The sequence below is a fragment of the Schistocerca gregaria genome, chromosome X, assembly GCF_023897955.1.
Source record: "Schistocerca gregaria isolate iqSchGreg1 chromosome X, iqSchGreg1.2, whole genome shotgun sequence".
Classification (NCBI taxonomy): Eukaryota; Metazoa; Arthropoda; class Insecta; order Orthoptera; family Acrididae; genus Schistocerca; species Schistocerca gregaria.
The window spans coordinates 830,344,420-830,367,728 of NC_064931.1; the positions used below are offsets into that span (position 1 = coordinate 830,344,420).

At 40.5% G+C, this 23,309-nt stretch overlaps 1 protein-coding gene across 1 annotated transcript in view; it reads left to right on the plus strand.

The window, feature by feature from the left end:
• LOC126299332 (uncharacterized) overlaps positions 1-23,309 on the plus strand; it is a 793,355-nt gene that overhangs the window by 707,370 nt on the left and 62,676 nt on the right. The window contains exon 65 of the mRNA XM_049991162.1: positions 5,419-5,630. Coding sequence (XP_049847119.1) covers positions 5,419-5,630 — 212 coding nt within the window. The remainder of the gene's footprint in view (positions 1-5,418; positions 5,631-23,309) is intronic.

Sequence of the window (23,309 nt, forward strand, 5' to 3'; positions counted from 1 at the left end):
GCACCAGTTGTCAAAGCCAGGGGAAGGGACAGGCTGCTGCAAGAAGGATACAAAACCAGAGGCAGCAGAAACAGCTAACACTGCCCCTGAAAACCAAGCTTGGAAACAGGAAAAGTTTAATATGTAGCCATTTAGGTTGCAACCATGAGAATTTCCAGCAAAATGTCCGGGACAGTCCGTATGGCCTACCCCGTCTATTTTCACTTTGGAGGTACCCCTTCCAGTGGTTCCAGAGGTGAATAACTCAGTCAACTGCTACTAGTGATGAAGCTATTAGAACAGCTTCAGAACCCTTACCAGAGTCACCTCAGGTGGCGCCGAGTACTAGTGGTGATCTCATCAGCTTTCTGAAGGAATTCAGACACTGTGGGGCTAAACCTGAGTACCCTGGTGCAAAAAGCTGCAGAGGCACTGACAAAAATTCATGCAGAGACCGATAGATTTTCAAAGATCATGGTAATAGTAGAAGCCATGATGTTGGTATTCGACAATGGACCTTAATAGAAAAAGATTTTTCTGAATCTTAAATTGGAATGCTCATAGCATCACTGACAAAACCTTTCAGCTACAGTCCTTCCTTGACTGGCACACCATAGATGTTACCTGCATCATGGAGATGCATCTATTGCTGACTGATTGATTTAAGATGCACAGTTACTTGGTCCACAGGGTCAATTGACAAGACCGCCCAGGGGGAGGAGTTTCGGTAATTGTGAGGTGGATGATTTGCCACTGAGCAATTGACATACCAAATTTGGTCATGATTTAGGTGGCCAAGATAGAACTAAAAATAGGTAACCAGATGATAAAGATAATTTCGATCTACAAACCCCTGTGACCAAATGTCAACACTAGAGACCATTTGGAAAACTGATCAGGTTGTAACTTTACCCAAACCCAATAAAAATGTCATCCTCCCTGAGAGCTATAGATCCATCTCACTCCTGCGCTTTCTAGGGAATGTACTGGACTACAATATCCACAAAGACCTTATCCTGTTCCTGCAATACAACAATGTAATCACCCCTGAGCAGTCTGGCTTCTATACCAAACACATATACAAGGTGAGAGATTTAATACACAGCACAGGAGTGGTATTTATTGACATTGAGAAAGTGTTCAACAATGTCTGACATGATGGCTTAATATACAAATTACTCTAGTTATACATTCTGGGACACATAATACACATGATTGACTCATTCTTGATGGGGATTCAATGCTCTGTTAGGTGTGGTAAACATGTTAGTACTATCAGGGATGCTGTAGCTGAGGTCCAGCAGGGGTCAGTTTTGAGTGCCATACTAAAACTGTAAGGCAGTGAACCAGTGCTATATGCTGATGACATACTGGTGAACAAAAGTAATAGCAACCTCAACTTCATCATCAGGAAGCTACAAGAACACCAGGATGAAATAGTCAACTGGTGCAAAATATGGAAAATTACAATAAATCTAGGCAAAACGGTTGCAATCTTGTTCGCCAGAAAACTAACTACCCCAAACAGACAGATTTCAGTAGCAGGCAGAAATATCAAGTCAAGCAAATCAGCAATCTACCTAGGTCTACAATTAGACAAAAGCTAAGAGTCACCAAACAGGTAAAAAGGGCACATAAGAGAGGCTATGCTGTATTTAATCAACTATATCCACTCCTCAAGGGTGTGGGGCTGACAATAGAAACAAAGTTATGACTGTACAGAGCTATCATCCTCCCTACTGTACTTTATTGATCTGAAGTTTGGTCAAGGGCAGCAGACATCCATTTGCACAAACTTCAAACACTACGTAATAGAATCCTCCGTACCATAGCAAATGATGATAGATGTATGCCCAATGCACACATCAAAAAACTGTTAGGTGAACCGTATGTCCTTACATACATAACAAGAAAGTCAGTAACTATACGTGAGAAGACTTAAACGTTGACCCACCAACTAATCCACCAGCTAGACACACAATACCCTGTTGCTTCACATAATAGACCAATAGCCCTAATTACCATACAATTTAGGGACTAACAGATAGAGACATTCAGTTATGCATGCAAACAGTCACTTAGATGAATAAACAAAAGCTATCTTCAGACATTATATATGCATGCTAGAAGTCAGATTGGTTAAGCCCTGTTGTATTACAATGGAACAAACATATAGATGAAGCAGCAGCAGGAACCAATTTTGTGTCATAATAGGAACAGAAATAGTTCCTGTCCAGTTTACTGACATTTTTCTTTGTAAAATATAGTTTATCTAGTTGAATTGGCATGGGCAGCATAATATATTCAGTTTCTTAAACAATGGTTTACACACACACACACACACACACACACACACACACACACACACACACACACACACACACACACTGTTTGGCTACTATTGTTCTGACTGCTTTCTTTTGTAATTCCATAAATGAGTACTGAATGAATGAGAGCATAGTACATTAATTTCAAGGTACAAATATTTACCACATTTCTTATTTATCCAACCATAAAACATACTGTACTCAGTTTGGCACTGGTTATGTCAGTGCAGCATTTCCACATTAGTTTGTCAGTGATAGATATCTTAGGAAATTGGTTTCATTGACAAATTAAAAATGGATATCATTTAGTGATACAGTGGGGACCAGTAGAGTTTTATTTTGGACCAGTTGAGTTTTATTCTGAGGCCAGCTGTTTCATCTGCATTAAGATGCAGTCAGTTTGATTTAAGCCATAAGTTTAGTTAGAATGTGCTATTCATTGCATCAGATATGAGAATTATAGTGTCATCAGTAAATAGAAAGATTTTGTTGCTGGGTAATTTTAAGGGAAGGTCATTTATTTGATGCAAGAACAATAAGGTGTCTAATACTGAACTTGTAAAACCCCATGTTTTATGATTTGTGTAGATTAAATTGCATTACTGGAAATTCATGAAGGCTTGATCTGATTTGTGTGAACATATTGTTCTCAGTCTTTGAGGTAACTTTTAAACTAGCCATGGCCAGTTAATATTATTCCATAATAACAATTCTTTAGCAGAAAAATAGTGTACTTAATTGTGTTAATGGCCTTTGTGCAATAAAGAAGAATACCTATGGCTGGTAGTTTTTTCCCAGCCAGACATAGGGTAAAATGTGGGAATTCCTGTAGTGCATCACCTGTTGTTTTCTTTCCCTGGAAACCAAACTGAGCAGGGGATAAAATTTTCCAGTTCCTCAGGAATGTATTTAGTATGGTGTACTGAGATGCACCACTTGAAAAGTGAAGCAACTTGAAGACTTGGTCACATGTCAATGTAACTTCTTAAATGTTCATAACATTGGTTGATATGTAAATTATGAGATTCATAATTCTCTGTGACAGGTAGAACAGCCACCAGAGTGAATTAGTATTGTTCATGTTCAGTGTTGTTACCAGCTCGGGTAGGGTATATAAGGTGTGCAAACAGCATCAGATGTTGAGTGATCACTTTGAAGGACACAGAAATGCTGCATACTAACATCAAACAATGGTATCAGTGAACTACAGCGTTTGAAAGGGGCCTTATTGTTGGTCTCCATTTGGCTAGCTGATTGAATCATGCAGTATCCAGATTTGTGGCACATTCAGATGAAACAGTGATAAAATATTGGAATGTGTGGGAACAGTAGGGCAACTTTCATAAAGTTTCTAGTTGTTCATGTCTGACCACCAAAGGGTAGGATTGTCATACTGTGCACCAAACACACATAACCCTTCACACCTGGGCCTGCCATCCAAGAACAAATAATTGACTCCCAGCAACATTGTGTGTCATCCCACACCTTTGTTTGGAGAATAGTAGCAACTGAATAGGAAATTACCATTCCATATGTAGGCTGCTAATAACACCACAACACAAATGGGTGCATTTAGCAAGGTTCCATGACTGGGAATCATGGACTGTGATGAACACCATTGCATTATGTTCAGTGATGAATTGCAGTGCTGCACTATCCTGAATGACCATTGTTGGTAAATATGATGGTGACCTGGAGAGAGATCCCATTCTTCTAATGGGAGAAGCACCCAAGCACAGAGGTGATATTACTAGTGTAATGGTGCAGGGAGCCATTAGGTATGACTTCACGTCATGGCTGACACGTTCCACATCATTACGAAGTGTCGTATTCATGATCTATGGAACAAGTATTAATCTAATCTAATCTAATCTGAGGGAACACTCACAGCACAAAGGTCCATCGGGGACATCCTGCATCCTTACGTGTTACCTCTGATATGACGATATCATAGCACCATTTTCTAACGGGACAATGGTTGTCCACAAGTGGCATGCTTCTCTATGAACTGTGTGCACTGAAGCTGAGGCTGTCCTGTGGCCAGCTAGGTACCCAGATTTGTACTGATAGAATGTGTGGGATCAGCTCTGATGTCAATTCTGTCCCAGTGCCAATATCCAGTGTATCAAGGACAATTTACAAGAATTGTGGACCAGTTTGCCTCAGAAGAGGATACAACAGCTTCATGATACCGTTCCCAACCAAATCAGTGCATGCACCCATGCCAGAGAGGGTGTAACATCATACTGGTACCTGGGCTCATACTGCCAAATTATTTATAACTTTACCTCAGTATTGTTATCACTGAGATACCATCACATACAATCTGATCCTGTAAAATTCCATTTCATTTACTTGTCCCCTCTTTTTTTTAGGCATTGTATTTTGTTGAATACTGAGAGTACTGCAATTGGCCTTTAGTTGCTAGTATCATCTTTACTTCCTTTTTTGTGTATAGGTATAACTTTTGCAATCTTGTGTTTCATTCAGAAATGGGGAATTTATAATGTGAGGTAATAGTTCATTAATAAGTTCGTGTTTCATTCAGGACTGGGGAATTTATAATGTGAGGTAATGGTTCATTAATAAGTTTGCTGCTTTTATGGAGGAGGAAACATAGGATTATATCTGGCCCTGCAAATGACTTTCTCTATTTTGATTTTTCTTGAGAAATTATGTGATAAGGCAGCTTTTTGGCACCCTTTCCTCTTTATCTGTACATATCTTGATATTAACTGATCAACTGCGAGGCAAAAATGAGTTCTATCTCTTGGGTGAAATGCTTGTGTAGAAAGTTTTAAACATGCAGGGAGGCATGTTGTGGCTTATTAACATCAAGCTTTCACCTGAAACTTTTTCTGGTCTGATATTATTTGTATAAATGGTTTTTCATGTTTCCTGTTTTGTTTTAGCAAACAATTATTTATGCAAACGAAACTTACTTGTTCTATAGTAACTGTTCTGTTGAGACCAACAATCACATTTCCATATAATATTGTAGCTTATGGGCTTTTGTATTACTCTGGAATCTATTGTAGTTAATATAAGTAAATATCTAATAAGAACAAGATGTGAGTAAATTTTTTCATTGTTTGTATACTATTTTTCACAGGTCATGCATTGATAGTGGCACCACAACACTTCATGACATTTGATCAGAAATTTTTTGAATTCCGGGGAGCTTGCTCCTACCTTCTATCAACAGATTTTTCTGATAGGAACTTTTCAATACTGCTGGTCAGTGATCCAGTGATGGAAGGACATTTGTATGACATTGTGCTACTAATTGATGACCACGTGGTGCAAGTGGATCTGTTTAATGATGTAAGTGTGTGAGATCATCCATGATATGGTCATTGCAATAATATTTGAAACATAAAGATGGCAAGTTAATATTTCACTATTTTTATACTGTGTTGTAAAAAAGTCCAGTGACGTTAATGTGACCACCTGTCAGAAGCCAACATAACCATCATTTGCAGTGCAGATGTATCGAAACGGAGTCAATGAGGATATGGAAGGTATCAAAAGGAATGTGGAGCAATGCCAATTCCAGTGTCATGGGGAGCTGCAATAGGTTTCATGGCTAACGGTCCATGCACACAAACAGCCCAATCGAGGTGGTCCCACAGATTCTTGATTTGGTTTAAATATGGGAGGAGGGCAGGGGGGTACGGTGACCAGGGGAGTATGGTAAACTTATCCTATTACTTTTTGAATTGCACACATATACTGCAAGCTGTGTGGCACATTTTACTGCTGATAGATGCCATAATGCCGAGTTAAAACAAACTGCATGTAAGGGTGGACATGGTTCCCAAGGATAAATGCATTCCTGTCTTGGTCTGTTGTGCCTCCCAGAATGACAATATCACCTAGGAAATGCCACGAAAACAATACCCAGACCTGCTCCTCTGCCTCCTCTGACCTGGACTCTTTGAACAATAGTTGCAGGTCTGTACACACTAAAGGGCATCTGTCTGATGCAGCAAAAAAAACGATTCATCTGAAGAGTAAACCTGTCGCCACTCAGTGGATGTCCAGTTGTTTTGGCGTGCAAGTTCCACGCCTTCACCACCGATGAACAGCAGTTAGCATGGGTGCATGAACCAGGCACGTGCTGCAGAGTCCCATATACAGCAACATTCACTGAACATCCATTAAGGAGATGCTGGTGATAGCCCCTCAATCCACCTGGGTTGTCAGTTTCTCAACAGTTGCACATCTACTCAACCGTACACATCTCTGCAGTCATCGTTCACTCCTGTCACCTCTGGCCCGTGATACACCACAGTTACCTTGGCATATTATTATTGTTATTACTATTATTTTACTTTTTTAGTGTCATTTTTACATGCATGGTATACTTTAACACAGTTTATGAACTTAGGTACATTGGAAATGCTTGGCGCAAAAGCAAATGATCATACACTTTTGGATGTTAGGTAAATTGCTCCCATTTCCACACTATGATAATGTGTTCTGCATCTTCCATTTACAGTTTATATACTCTCCATATCAAGTGTCGCCAGCTGCCATCCATGTGAGTGGTTATTGCACATTGACATTGACATCACATTAAGGTGACCGGACTGCATACAAAACACGAGCATTGCGATAAAAGATTAAAATACAATAAATAAACTATGAAGATTCATAATTTAAGAATTTTCTGTTTCTAATGGGATTGGACACGGTTTTATTATTTTTTCATTTATTTACCTTCTTCTTCTTCTCCCTTTTCCTTGTTCTATTTCTTTTATGCAGCCAGCATTGGGGCAATGTTAGTGGTGGTTGGAGGCCATATTCTCTTCCTGAGGCCATCACTATCCCAGTATGGAATCTATGTATGCAATCTGTCTGTGTCTGTGTATAGAGTAAATCTGTGTTCAAGTGTGGGAAAAGTTTTCTACATGTTTGCTAGCTTGTATCTGAGACACAACATGAGTACCAGGGCAGTATTTACCTGGTTGGATGTCAAAAACCACCTAAAAGCGTCACCCATGACACCAACCCTCATGATAAGTCTTTGAGGTGGATATGATCCAGAGCAGACTCACTTCCCCATTTTCAAGAAGCATCACTTTAAAGTGCTCAACTATCCTCACAGGTTATTCTTGTATGTGACATTATTATTATTGTTGTTGTTCTTGTAGTTGGTGTAGTGTGCTGGTTCTTCACAATACTCAGTAACCATCAGACACAGTATACACCCTGTCAGATCTCATAACATGATCACATAATGACAACACTAATGCACTCTGTTTGTCGTCATAGATAGTGGTAACTCTTAATGATTTACATACCTGCTGATGGTGTATTTGTGTATGTGATTGCATGTATGTCATACCATTCCTCCTAGGTGTTTAACTTTATTTGCTAGTGAGTATGTTACACAGCTTTGCAACATACATTGGTTATCCAAAACTTTATTACCACCTTATTAGTAGAATGTTGGTTGACCTTTGAAATATAGTAGTGTAACCAAGACACTAAAGACCTTGCTGTTACATGACTATAACACATTATCATGATCATCAGTGAAGCAGTGATTGTGGGTGGAATGGATTTGAAAAATCGTTGGCAGATTTCTGGAGGTATGGGGCACCAGATCTCTTAGTATAGCTCATATAATTCTCAGAATTATGAGTAGATGATATATCAGGCAAATTTGGTGGCAAAGACATTGGCATGGATTCATTATCACACTCCTCAAACAACTGTAGCATGATTATGACCTTGTGACATGGACAGTTATCTTCCTGGAAGATAACATCACTCTCATGGATGTCATCAGGCATGAAGGGATGCAGGTGGCCTTCAGTAATGTTCATGCAGTCCTGAGCTGCCATGGGGCCTTTAATTACTACTGCAGACCCCAAAGAAGTCAAGCTGAATTTCCCTGAAAATAATGTTTATGTAGCCCTCAGTTGCCATGGTGCCTTCAATTACTACTGCAGCTTACATAGAAGCCCAGGTGAATTTCCCCTGTGGCATAAGAAAGCCCTCACCAGCCACCATCTGAGGTGCAGTGTATGTTTCGAGTAGCTGTTCACCTGGATGATATTTTATCTAGGCACAACCATCAACCTGGGCACCAGAATTGTATTCTGTCATCAGAGTTGCTTTACATATCATGCAAGCCTCCAACTTCCACATTCTGTGGTGAAGCATCGACAGTCAATGCCTGTAGATGACTATGACAGTAGCAAATGCACAGTCAGTGAGCTTCTCAGTTTCCAAGATGGAATTTCCCAGGCACCAGGTCATAACAATCTGCACTTTGTCAGAGTCACCTCTGTCAGTGATTTCCACATCTGCTGCCAATATTATCACTGGTATGATAATGCCATTTGTCTCTTCTGTACTTATAGACTTTCCTTGCTGTATTATGCACCCACAACATCACCAGGTGGCATTCAAACCCATGGTGGGCAGTGGTATATCATTTTGGTTCATTAGTATAGGTGTGACTGTAATATACTGTACACTAGCAGTTATAATTTTACTGTACTAATCTCTATTGTGCCTGCTTGAAATGAACATTTGAGATTACTTAACCTTATCTTTTATAAATCACATAGTTCCATGAAAATTATTTGTGACTCTTACATATTAGCTGTATGACTGTGTCATTTGCACAATGCAAATACAGTTTATTTCTGCTTGCCTTTCCTGTTATCAGTTTATAGGACCATTTGCACCCATGTGGTACAGCAGCAATCTCTGTAGCTATCTCACTTGGTGAAACTAAGTATAGCAGATCAGTCACAACTTGTGTTTATTGTAGCAGATCTGGATTTTGGTCACTGAGTGACCATCATAAGTGCTAGAGATAATACATTAATTAATTAGAATACTATCACATACATGTTAACACCAATGTACAATTATTTAAATTTCAGATACAAGTGGAGAGAAAATACCAGCAGGTAAAGTTAATACATTGCAGCTGTTATTTAGCATAGTCTCTCTTGGACTATACATGCCAAGAGTTCAAATTGCACTGATCAGATATCTCTTAAAAATAGGGAATGTTTATGGTCACTAGCTCATCAAACAGCATCACACTGAATGGTGAAAACTCTTGAAAGCCTCCAAAAAATACACGGTGCCTACTTATTTACGTGTTTATTTATTGGTCCTGTGAATATAGGAGTGTACAGTGTACAAAAGATACTGGACCATTCATTAATTAGAATACACATTCATTGACTTTTTTCTTATTTTTCAGACATCATTTTAACGAAAGATAAAATTATACAATATTTATTACTCTACACATTTTGTAAAAACAGTCTTAATCGGTGAGGCAGATGTGTTTTTCTAGGCATTCTCTTACTGTATACAAGCAGTGCTCAACCAAGTAATCCTTCACAGTTGATTTTAACTTGTTTAAGTCCATTATTATTTTTGTGGATTTGGGTAGTGCATTGTATAATTTGATGCCAGGGTGGAGTATGCCTTTCTGTAACAGTACTGTGTTTGTCTGTTGCACACATACATCATTAATTTGTCTTGTGTGGTAGCTATGTACAGATTCATCACGGGTCATGATCAGACTGCCACTGTTTAGTTTTTCTTTTATAATAATTACATTTCGAAGTATATGAATACATGGAAGAGGTAGTATTTTATTTTTCCTAAATAGTGGCTTGCATGATAATCTTTGATCTAACTCTTCCAGTAATCTAATAATCTTTTTCTGCAATCTAAATGATTTCTGTCCAGCTCCACAATTTCTCCAAAACACTACACCATATTTCAATATTGAATGAACATAAGCAAAATATATGATCCTTAGATTATCATGTGATATACCGTTTCTATCACTCTCATTACAAAACATGTTTTACTCAGTTTTTTGTTCACATAGTCCAAGTGTGTATCCCATTTCATATTTTTTTGAATTCATATACCATGAAATTTTGTACTCCCTGTTTTTTGCCCACTTATTTCTACAGGAGGATTTGCTGGTGTCCTGTTCTGGGTGGTCCATTGCAACAGTTTTTTCCAGACTTATAATCAAACTGTTTGCATCAAAGTTCTGTATTATCTTCCCTGTAATGGTCTTAATGTCATTTTCAAAGTTTTCTTTGCTACTTCCTGTAATAAAGATGCTGCTGTCATCTACAAATTGAGATAGCTTACTGTTTTCACTGTTTATATGTAAATTGTTTACATATAATAAGAAGAGAATTGGTCCCAAAATGGAACCTTGGGGAACTCTGTCTGACAAGTAATAAATTTGACTGATGGGTTTTGAATGCCCCATTTACTTCATATGTTATCTGTATGTGCTGTTTGCTTTCCTCGAGGTATGGCATGGATGAAACACCCTCATGTGTAAGGACATGATGGGCACACCATGGCCACTTGAAACCCAATTGGCAGCAAAATTTCACTTCCTCTAAATAATGGCTGAAATATGTTAACTTTATCTGCTGGTATGTACCATTCATTTAAGAATTGTGATGCGAAAGTAATGGGATTATTTTTAATTTCAGAATTTCAGGGCTTGAATCATCCATTTTTTTTACCATGTTTTTAACATATGTTTTCATTTGCAGCTGTTTTAGTATCTGGTGTATTGTTGACAGTCAAAAACATTATATGTCTTTTTGAGTGCTTGGCAAAATTGTACTTTTGAAAAAGATCCCTCAAAGAATTTTTGTTAAATTTTGCGTGAAAAATGGACTAAAGTGCAGCATCACATTCAAAATGTTGACTGCAGTTTTTGCCAAACATGCTGTGAGTGAAGCAAAAGTTTTATAAATGGTTTTAACATTTCAAAGAGGGCTAAGAAGATGTTGAAGATGACAACCACACTGGATGCCCTAGCACATCAATTACTGATGACAATGTAGAAGAGGTAAAGAAAATGGTTCTGGAAAATCACTGAATCACTGTCAAAGAGGTTGCTGGTAATGTCAAAACTAAGGCCCAGTCATCCCAAATGCAACTTCCTAAAGAAACTGGAAAAAAAAGAAAAAAAAACAACAAGTTTGATGATATGTGAAGGTTCTTATCACTGTTTTCTTTGGTTACTATTGGATAGTGGAACATGAGTTCTTGCTTTATGGTTATATGGTCAATAAGGAATACTACCTGCACTGTTTGCATGAAGCAGACTGTAGATAACTACCAGAATTGTGGAAAAACTATTCATGAAAAATGTATCACAATGATGCTTCTGTTTGCATTTCAATGTTTGTTTGTGATTCTTTGGCACAATACAAATAGTTAAGTTGTCTGAACCATTTCATTCACTAGACATAGCCCCTTGCAACATCTTTCAATTCTTGAGCCTAGCAACAACCATGAAATGCTGTCATTTTGCCACCATTGATGAGATACAATCAGATACAATCGGCAGTGTTGTGACGGCAGCCTCAGCGTCCATCAGTTGTGGCACCGTGGAGGAATGCAACGATGGCGGCGGGAGGCGTCCCTCTGGTGCAGGTGACCAGACTGGCAGCGGCGACGACTGGAGGCGCCCCCATGGCAGAGTTGCCATCAGTGGAGTCGTGGGCCATGGCAGCGGAAGCTGCGAAGCCTCATATTCTGCCAGAAAACAACCAGTGGCAGAAAACTGAGGACGACACAAACGAACGTGGTTCCAGTGTTGCTTGACAGAGCTGGAGGGGCCAGAAATGACAAATAAGGTGCGGCCAAGCCGGCGAAGAATGCGCCCCTGTTTCCAGTGCTACCCACCAGATAAGATGCAATACAACACCAAATCATGCGGCGCCAAGCCAGAACGAGGCAAGGCAGCAGGAGCATGTGGCAGCAGGCACAAGAGCTGCAGGAGCGACCGATGGACGTGGCCATGTAGAAATTCCGCTGGGGAATGGGTGCCACACAAATGAGACTGATAGGACGCAAGGAAAGTGCAGAGTGCACACTCACAAGAGCACAAAGCATTCAGCATCGTCGTTCGACTGGGGGTGGAACGGGGTGGGGGTCAGATGGCGAATGCCATTAGCAACACAGGACGCTTCAAACTCTGAGGACACGAAGTGGGGACCATTGTCAGAGACAATAACTTCAGGAAGGCCCTCAATGCAAAAAATAGATGTCAAAGTACTAATAGTACTCACAGATGTAGTAGAAGACATATTTACAACAAAAGAAAAGTTACTGTATTCATCAATAATGATCAACCAGTGGGTGTCCCAGAAAGGACCCGCAAAATTAATATGAATGCACTGCCAAGGTGCAGTAGGAGTTGGCTATGCAAAGAAGCACTGGCGGAGCAGATTGATGCTCCACGCAAGAGTGACAGTTAGCAAGCAAATTCTCAATTTGTCTATCAATGCCGACCCAAGTCCAGTGATGATATGCTAATTGCTTCGTCCACACTATACCCCAATGACCAGCATGCAGCAGTCAGAGGATTTCTGACTGCAACGAAGAAGGTACAACCACACGAGACTGATCATTGTCAGTTCGTAACAAGATGTGTACAGATAAGTTGTGACACTACGCGAAGTAACGTCAAACAAGTGGATCACGAATTTGTGTAGCGGATGGAGGCCATTGAGTTCGAAGATACTGTAAAAGAATCTGCAAAGAAGCATCGGTGGCTGTTGCGGCAGCAATGCGATGAAAATCCATGAGATAACCATCAGCTAATTCCTTATCTTGCGAATCAATAAACATGCAGGACATTTCGGAAGAATCAAACACTTTGTCAGGACTGATAGGCAGATGAGACAATGCATCAGCATTGCCATGCTGGGCCATAGGCCGAAACAAAATTTCGTAATTGTAGTTAAACAAAAACAAAGACCAATGTTGCAACTCTTGTGCAGTATGGGCCGGAACTGGCTTTGATGGATGGAATGACGACGTCAAAGGCTTATGGTCGGTTACCAAATAGAACTTGTGAGCATGCAAAAAACCATGAAACTTAGTTGTGCCATATACAATAGCTAAAGCTTCTTTCTTGATTTGAGAATAGTTTTGCTGGGCAGAATTGAGCAACTTAAACACAAAAGCAATCGGGCAATCGACAGAATTAATGCAGAGTGAGAGAACTGCGCCGATGCGTGTGAGAAGATGCGTCGACAGCCAAAACAACTGGTTTGGAGGGATCGAAAGGAACCAAACAGCGATCACTCAACAAAGCAGATTTGAGCTTGTGGAAATCAGTGGCACATTCTGAAGACCAAACAAAAGGAATGTTCTTAAGCTGAAGGTGATGCAAAGGCGCCGCAATCTGCACTACATTTGGTATAAACCGAATTTAGTAAGTGATTTTTCCCAACACAGACTGAAGTTCTTTCAAGTTCCTGGGTGCTGGAAAGTCTCTAATTGCACTGAGATGTGGTGGTGAGGGGTGGATACCCTGTCCGTTAATCACATGTCCTAAATACTGAATCTCAGTTTGAAAAGATTTTCGCTTGCCCCTGTTACACTTTAGTCCTGACTGCAAAAGTACAGTAACAAGGCACCCAAATTCTGCAAATGTTTGTCAGGAGTGCGACCTGATACAACTATATCATCCAGATAATTGGCACAACCAGGGACAGTCGCACACAACTGTTGCAAATAAGACTGAAAAATAGCAGGAGCCAAAGCACAACCGAGCAGAAGGCAGCGAAACTTGAACAACACAAGGCGGGTGTTGATCACAAAATAGCGCTGTGACTGTTCATCAAGCGGAATCTGAAAGTAGGGGTCCCACAAGTCAATCGTGGAAAAGAATTTTCCCGCACCAAGCTTATCAACAATGTCTTTAGGATGCCGTAAGGGAAATGTAGCTACCACTGTCTGGGGATTTACTGTCGACTTAAAGTCAGCACAAATATGGACGCGACCATTTGGTTTCTTCACACACATGATAGGTGAAGCCCATGGCGAAGCAGAAACAGGTTCTATGACACCACTGTCTTGCAAATGCTTAAGTTCAGCAGCTACGGCATCACACAGTGCATGCGGTACTTGGTTTGCGCGCTGCAAAATAGGCATGGCATTGTCTTTAACTACAACATGGGCTGCAAAGTCTGTGACACAACCAAGGCCACCAGAAAAGAGTTCACCAAAATCATCGCACAGTGCGCCAACACTGTCGGCATGGTCCCTAGCATTGATGCAAAGTACATTGTCCTGAATTGCAAGGCCAAAAAGTTCAAATGCATCCATGCCAAAAATGTTTGTAGCATCACTAGAGTGGAGCACATGGAAAGACACTATATGGGTCATTGCACCATATGTGGCTTGCAAACTAAACAAACTGAGCACTGAGATTTCCTGTCCAGTAAATGCAGTCAGCATGGAATGCGAATGATGAAGTGGGGGCGAACCAAGCAAGTCACCCGTAGATTCGTTCAGTGAAGAAACTGATGTACCAGTGTCCAGGTACAAGCGAAGAGAATGTTCACAAATGTGCAAAGTCACAAAAAGTTTCCTTGAATTGCTCTGAATGCGAGAGGAAGTGTCCGGCAAAACTTGATTCACACGACGAACCATTGTCGCAAGTGAAGCAGAAGGCTTTGAATAAATGGCACTAATGTCCATCAGCAGATGTGAATCATGGCAGTTGCCATTGCAGTGATGCCCACGGGAGTTACGCAAACAGGAGACAAGTTCGGAATTATTGTTTCTCTTACTGCACACAACTTGCACATGTCCTTTATTATTATTGACGGGATGGGCAACTGTCCCGCGGGTGGGCACGAAAGCAGTTTGGACATGATTTGAGTTTCTTAGTAGGTGCCTGGTTTGAGACATGTTTACATGTGCATGAGTGGTGCATTGTGGCTGGCTGGGCTGGGACCGGGCGAAGGGCATGTGTTGTACCACGCTAACAGTATACAAACGTGAGGTCACGTCGAACATGGAAGTAGCCATGTCTAAAATATCTTGTCTGTCTACCAAGTCCACTACTTCCTGCAAAGACAGGTTTTTAAATCTGAGGCTTTGTTGCGGATGTGGTGATCCACCACATTCTGTGCAATAGCGTCTCTAATCATTATATCCACATATGAGCGTCCACATGAGCAATTAAAATCACAATCAGAAGTTAGTGCCTGAAGGTCCGCTAACCAAGACTTATTCGACTGAGAAGGGCCATGCCGGAGACGAAAGAATTTGTAACATGCAGCTACCATATTTACACTGTCACAGAAGTGGGAGTTCAAAGCATCAATCACTTCGTCGTACGTTTTAGTTTCTGGATGGGTGGTGGGAAACAATTTCACAAGCACACGGTACAACACAACACTGTCGTTGGCAATGAAAAAAGCAAGCCGATCTGTACTTGGTACGTTGTAAGCTGCGAAGTGTGCCTCAAGCTGGGCAATGTATTCTGGTCAGTGTTCAACGTCTGGATTGAAGGCATGAAATGGGCGGCGCCGACGGCGACAGCGTCAGTACAGGCGGTGGAGTCGAAGATGCCGAAGTAGCTGCAGTTTTTAGTGTGACCAGTTCATTTATTGCAGTATGCAGCTGCATCATTTGCTGAGCCTGAAAACATACAAGATCGGACAGCGAAGCCTGTTACTGTAGTGAAGCCATGCTGTACACAAATAAAAGTTACATAGCAACTGGGGGAAACAGACATACACCCACACGGCCACACTGTGAAATCACAAAAAAAAAGCTGAAGCAGTACCAAGCAAAAAAAGAAAATGATATGAGATGAAATGTGGCATCCTTGTCGCCAAAATTTTGTATCGTGGTCGAGGTTCGAGTCCTCGCTCGGGCATGGGTGGTGTGTTTGTCCTTAGGATAATTTAGGTTAAGTAGTGTGTAAGCTTTGTGACTGATGAGCTTAGCAGTTAAGTCCTGTAAGATTTCACACACATTTGAACATTTTTTGTATCCTACCTGGGAGGCAGCGTGTGGGTAGGAACTGGAAAAGGTAATACAAGTCAGTAGTGCAAGAATGTGGTTTACTGGTGCAAAAACAAAGTGATAACAAGGTGATAAATGATTACATAACTTTGTACGTAGGTTCGATGCTAAAGCAAAGTGTCCTGTCTGGCTACACCTGATTAAATGGGCAAATCTGTAGTGGAGCTCCTAGAGCTGCACACCACCAGCTAGAGGGCGCTGTTGTCGGTGTCTCGTGGTAGTGCCAACCTTCGAAACTATACCATGGCATCATTATTATTGATACCACAAGATCCAATTCAAAATTCTACATTCTAAAATTCTACTGCTTATGTTGTTTTCATTGCTTTTGTTAATGCTCATATATATTGTGATATATTGTGTTTTTTCAAAAATATGTGAATGGTGTGAAAAACTTGTTGTATATTAGCAATTGTTAACTAATTTGTGCATTTTAGAACCTTTTGGTTACAGTATCCTCATTCAAAACAAGTCTATCAGTTGTTAACTAGATACTTTTGGCTACAGTCTCCTGGTTCAAAACCAGTCATTCCCTGATTTCTTTATTTATTTATGTGAGAATAATTTATTTTCAGACACTTGGAAATGTACAGTTTCGAGAAGTTTCATAATTTATGAGTCTTGTGCATAAGCTGCTACGTAGTGAATCAGCATTTGTGATTTACAGTTACCATAAATAACCACCATTTCATGTAAGATTAGTTTTCTATTTTAACAGAAGTGTGTTATCTGTATTTTTCATACAGTAACACTATTGTCAACTTTGTTAGTGGCCATAAAATGTAACAGCAAAATTTTGTACCAAGTTTTTATGTTGTCATAATAGATATCTTATTTGGCTGTTAATTGCTTATACTCTCAAAGGGTAGTGGTGATACTTGTAGTATACCAGACCCATAAATTAAAAGAGGATCAACAGCTATTTGTTTACTGATCTGTAAAATATTGCACCAGGCATAATGGAGTCCAACTGTGTATGCTCTTTTCAGGATCAGGTTGAGTTAGTTGCTGTTCATTATCAGCTAGAAACCATACTGACTACTGTCAAGTAGTATGAAAATACTGTGAATTGTTGTGTTGTGAGAGCTACTAAGAATCATCTACCAAAGGTACCAAATATACCTCACATACTGTGGGTCCTGCCTCTCCTGCAGGAAATAGATAATCTATCAGTAATTCTCCATTTGACTGTGAGTGACATGTCAGCACCTTGTCTGCGTGCCTGGGGGCCTCATTCAACATGATGAAGAGGCTATTCTAGCAATCACTGCAGATTGTGGCACACATTTGAACAAACGGTGCCTGATATCTGGGATCTGAGGTCACACCTGGATCATTCCAGTGACTAGCAGGAACAGCTGCTCAAGTTCCAATGAAGCTCAAAATTTGCAGTATTTTCCTCAAAACAGATCATGTCCCATTATTTCTGAGTCAAGTGGAGGGCTTGAAGCAGAGACTTCAAAGATTCTGTGACAAGCTAGGCTGTGATTTGCTACACTTGCACAATATGGGTGAGACTGTAAGTTTCCCATGTATGAATCAAGTGAGCACTTCTTATTAGGGGCTGCTTCCTAGTTAGCTGACTGTTCACAGTGTGCACACAAAGGTGTTTTAGTTTAGGTGACTCTACCCAGTCCAGTTAATGATATCTGTAGGAGACTGGGAAGAATCAGTGCCCACTGCAGGTGACAGTATTAAAATCATAGTGGTTAACTGCTGAATCATTCACAACAAAGTGCTAGAATTTGAAGCACTCCTAAAATGCAGCGAGGCTCTTATAATATTAGGTACAGAAAGTTCATTATAATTAAAACTTGACAGCAGTGGAGTTCTGGGGAAAATTTAAGCATATATCAAATGATATGCTAATGCTAATGGGAAGTGATGTATTTGTTTCAGTAGACAAGAAAGTCAAATCCACTGAGCTGCATATGAAATTGTTTGGGGAAAACTAAGTGTGAGAGATAGTCATAAAACTATAATTGGATCCTTCTGTTGACCATCAGAGTCATCTCCTAATGTATCTGAAAACTTAAGAGAAGATCTCAGCTCACTAGTATGTAAGTGCCCCAATCATACTGCTATTATAACAGAAGACTAATCATTCAATACTGAACTTAGATAACCACAGTTTTGGTAGTTTTAGGCACAAGAAGATATCTTGCAAAATATTATTAAATAATGTCTCTGAAAACTAGCTCTCACAGGCAGTATGGAACTCCACTCATGATGGAAACATATTACATATAATGGAAACAAACAGATCTGACCTTTTTGAGGATGTCCACATCAAAACTTGTATCAGCAAACCTCAAGTCAGACCTAGGAATAGTGATCACCAAAGTGCAAAGGGCAACTAAAAGAAGTAGACAGATTTCGGTGATAGCTAAACTACACTCCTGGAAATTGAAATAAGAACACCGTGAATTCATTGTCCCAGGAAGGGGAAACTTTATTGACACATTCCTGGGGTCAGATACATCACATGATCACACTGACAGAACCACAGGCACATAGACACAGGCATTGTCCTGTTGGAACAGCAAGTTGCCTTGCCGGTCTAGGAATGGTAGAACGATGGGTTCGATGACGGTTTGGATGTACCGTGCACTATTCAGTGTCCCCTCGACGATCACCAGAGGTGTATGGCCAGTGTAGGAGATCGCTCCCCACACCATGATGCCGGGTGTTGGCCCTGTGTGCCTCGGTCGTATGCAGTCCTGATTGTGGCGCTCACCTGCATGGCGCCAAACACGCATACGACCATCATTGGCACCAAGGCAGAAGCAACTCTCATCGCTGAAGACGACACGTCTCCATTCATCCCTCCATTCACGCCTGTCACGACACCACTGGAGGCGGGCTGCATGATGTTGGGGCGTGAGCGGAAGACGGCCTAACGGTGTGTGGTACCGTAGCCCAGCTTCATGGAGACGGTTGCGAATGGTCCTCGCCGATACCCCAGGAGCAACAGTGTCCCTAATTTGCTGGGAAGTGGCGGTGCGGTCCCCTACGGCACTGCATAGGATCCTACGGTCTTGGCGTGCATCCGTGCGTCGCTGCGGTCCGGTCCCAGGTCGACGGGCACGTGCACCTTCCGCCGACCACTGGCGACAACATCGATGTACTGTGGAGATCTCACGCCCCACGTGTTGAGCAATTCGGCGGTACGTCCACCCGGCCTCCCGCATGCCCACTATACGCGCTCGCTCAAAGTCCGTCAACTGCACATACGGTTCACGTCCACGCTGTCGCGGCATGCTACCAGTGTTAAAGACTGCGATGGAGCTCCGTATGCCACGGCAAACTGGCTGACACTGACGGCGGCGGTGCACAAATGCTGCTCAGCTAGCGCCATTCAACGGCCAACACCGCGGTTCCTGGTGTGCCCGCTGTGCCGTGTGTGTGATCATTGCTTGTACAGCTCTCTCGCAGTGTCTGGAGCAAGTATGGTGGGTCTGACACACCGGTGTCAATGTGTTCTTTTTTCCATTTCCAGGAGTGTATATAGAGAAGCAGCACTGTCATATCTCAATGAGGAACTTGAAACTTTATAGCTCAAGACAGGAGCAAATTGATGAATTATGGCTCAAGATTAAAAGAATAGGAGACCATGCTGTGGATGGACAGGCATGCAGTAAGACAGTTCATAATGGTCAGGAACATCTGTGGTATACAGTCATAGTAAAGAAACTTCTAAAGAAATGGAGAATACTGTGTAATAGGTGTAAAACAAAGCATAAGACTATAGATACAGACATGCTGAATGAAACATGTTTGGTTGTCAAGAAAACAATGCATGAAGCTTTCTGTGATGACTGCAGCTTAATGTTGGTGAAAGGTCTTTTACAAAACATAACCAAAATCTGGTTACATGTCAAGATTGTTATTAGCACCAAAGATACTGACCAGTCACTCATGGATGGAACAGGAACTGAAATTGAGGGTAGCAAAGAAAAAGCAGAAAAGTTTAACTCCGTTTTCAAATGTTCATTTTACACAGGAAAATTCAGGAGCATTGTTCCAATTTTATGTTCATACAATTGAAAACATGAATGAAATAGATGTTGATGTCAGAGGCACTTAGAAACAGCTGAAATCATTAACACTTAACAGAGCTCCAGAGTCTAGTGGAATAACTATCATATTCCATAGTGAATTTTTGGCAGTGTTTGTCCATCTTTTAACTATAATCTACTGTAGATCCCATAAACAAAAAAGCTGTGCCCTATAGCTGGAAGAAGGCATAGGTTCCAATTGTCTACAAGAATGCCAACTTGCCTTAAATGTTCAAAAATATAAAATTGTGCACTTTACAAAATGAGAAAATGATGTAGATTATGACTATAATATTGGTGCGTCAGAGTTGGAATTGGTCAACTCACACAAATACCTGAGCATAGAAATTTGCAGGGCATAAAGTGAAACAATCACATAGGCTCAATCGTAGTAAAACATGTATCAGAATGTGGCCCATTGGTAGCATACTAGGGAAATACAGTGAGTCTATAAAGGAGATTCCATAAAAACTCTCATGTGACTCAGCCTAGAGTATTGCTCAAATGTGTGGGACCCATACCACATACAACTAAGAGGGCATATTGCCTGGATATCAAGAAGGACAGCATGAATGGTCATAGGTTTGCTTCAACCATGTGAGAATGTCCTAAAGATGCTGAAAGAATGAACGTATAGTGTGTAATGGATTGTTACAGTTCTGGTCAGTGGTATTTGCATCTGATTCTGTCTATACGAATCCCAGGTGGAAATACTTAAGGATAGCTGGGTGTAGAGAATATACTAAGATGAGCAACCATTTCCAACCCATTGGATCATAGTTCCTCTTATACAGTGCTCTTTTTATTAATTAGAATTCTCCTTTAGTCATTTCCTTCTTCTTCAAGACTTCTATGGCTTTTAGCAGTGTGGATATTCCCTCTGTTCAGCAAAGTCATTTAATGTGGTGATAACTGAGATGTTATCCATGTTGCTGGGTTCCAAAAAAGGATTCCTTGAAAGACATCATCAGACTTGTATTTCTGCCCACTTTTGTGTACTGCTGTGACAATATACTCCTAAAGCATCAGTGCCTGCCTTGCCAGCTGAGCCAATAGATCTTTGAGGCTGAACACTCAGCACAGAGAATGGTGTGTCCAGCACAGTCGTGAATACATTAGCAAATAAATACAACCACAATTTATTGGTGATACAAACCGCTGCAGGTCATTCTGTCACTGTTATAGCTTAATATCTCACACTTGGAGAGAAATATAGAAGTATAAGATATCACCTTTTCATCACCTTCCTGAACTTGCACTATAACTGCACCTATCTGGTAACCCCTGCATCAGTGTCAAGCTCTGGCTCAACATTTTAATTATCCATTGCTCAAACTGGAGAAGATGCTAGCACCTTGTTAGATGCCAAAGAGGCACATTCTTGGATTCAGGTGGAAGCCTACAGTCTGAAAACACTTTAACATGGTTGTCAGGCAGTTTAAGTTTTCTTCATACATCTTCAAAAACATCCAGATAGCAAATATGCAGAGTCCATTAAGGTTTTGAAACAGGTAATCAGTCATGCATTTGAAAGCAGCTGGAGTGTTACAGAATCCAAACAACATAACTTAAAACTCATAGAAATCTTTCTTCATGATTTTGTTCAGTCATTGATAGTTGGCGTGGAGACTCCATGCACTGTCTTTATTCTTCCCAAATTATCTTTCATTCAGATGGTGACATTTTATATGAACACTTTCTAATTTGTGGATGTTCCCCAGATAGCATCTATGGCAGTCTCACCTCCATAGGTGGTCACCTCGCTTAGTTGTCCTGAAGTTGGTTGGTAGGCAAGCAGCTGGTACCTTGGTATGATAATGGGAAGCAGATATTAAATGTTGGGGAGCAGTGTCATCCAAGGTATGGCAATAGTCTTCATCCCACAGGTTGTTAAAATCTGCAGTTAACTGGTATGAATATAACTGTTGTGATGTAGACATCTGGTGGCACAGTTGTCATCAAAAACTCACCTTTTGAATAAAAACATCTTTAGACACAATTTTTTCTTGTTTTATTTATTAAATTACATGATACATTTTAGAAGCTGTGGATCCATCTTCAAGTACAAATCATCTAATACATAATTTACATTTGTTCGTGAGTGAGGTGAAATGTATTTTCCTCTTATGAGAAAGTTAGTTGTAAGTTTTAGTATCTTGTGAATTGAGTGCAGAAAAATATGTGAAAAATGGTGAAAAACATCCTGAACAAACAAATGAAGAACATTTATAACCTTTTGGGGTCACCATACATTGGTTTATTTATTAGTGACATGGTGTGTGATGAGAGACTGAATAAGTCGATGTTTGCTGACCTCAAAAGGTTAAATATGTTCTCCCTTCTTTGTTCAATAAGTTTTTTACTATTTTTTCCACTGTTTCTCCCACATTTTCTGCACTTGATTCACAAAATAATAACTTAAAATCTAACTTTTTCAGAACAGAAAAACGCATTTCATCTCACTTAAGAGCAAATGTAAATTATGTATGAGATGATTTGCACCTGAAGATGGATCCACAGAGTCTGAAATGCATCATATAACTTAATAAAACACAAAAAATTTTGACTGAAGGAGTTTTTATTCAACTTCCTGAGTACTGAATACAGTCACATTCACAGCTGCAAAATGTGGATGAAACATTTGATAAAACTCACTTTGTTTCTCTGGAGTAGTGTGCAACGTGTACACAGTAGAAACATGCAGGCATGTTGTCCTCTGTCTTCCAAATGTCTGTTATTCTATGGGGCATTATATTTGGAGCAGGAGTTGGTTTGACCTGTGTCAGTCGCTGCTGTGTTGTCGTTTAGTGACTGCGGGAGAAGTCCGAGTCAGTCTGTTCTCCCTGGCATATAAATGATGGCAGAAATTGGTGCTTAAGATCAATACTCCTCTTCTTCAATATTTTCTGTTACCTCCTGATTTCTAGGGTGAACATTCATTGCCACCATCTCTTTCTTACTTGGTCCAACAGTTATGGTTGCCATAAGCAACTGTATTGCTTCTCTCACTACCTGACATATGAGGGAGGTGAGGTCGTGCTAAAAAGAAGATAGATTAGAGTTTAACATCCTGTCAACAGCAAGG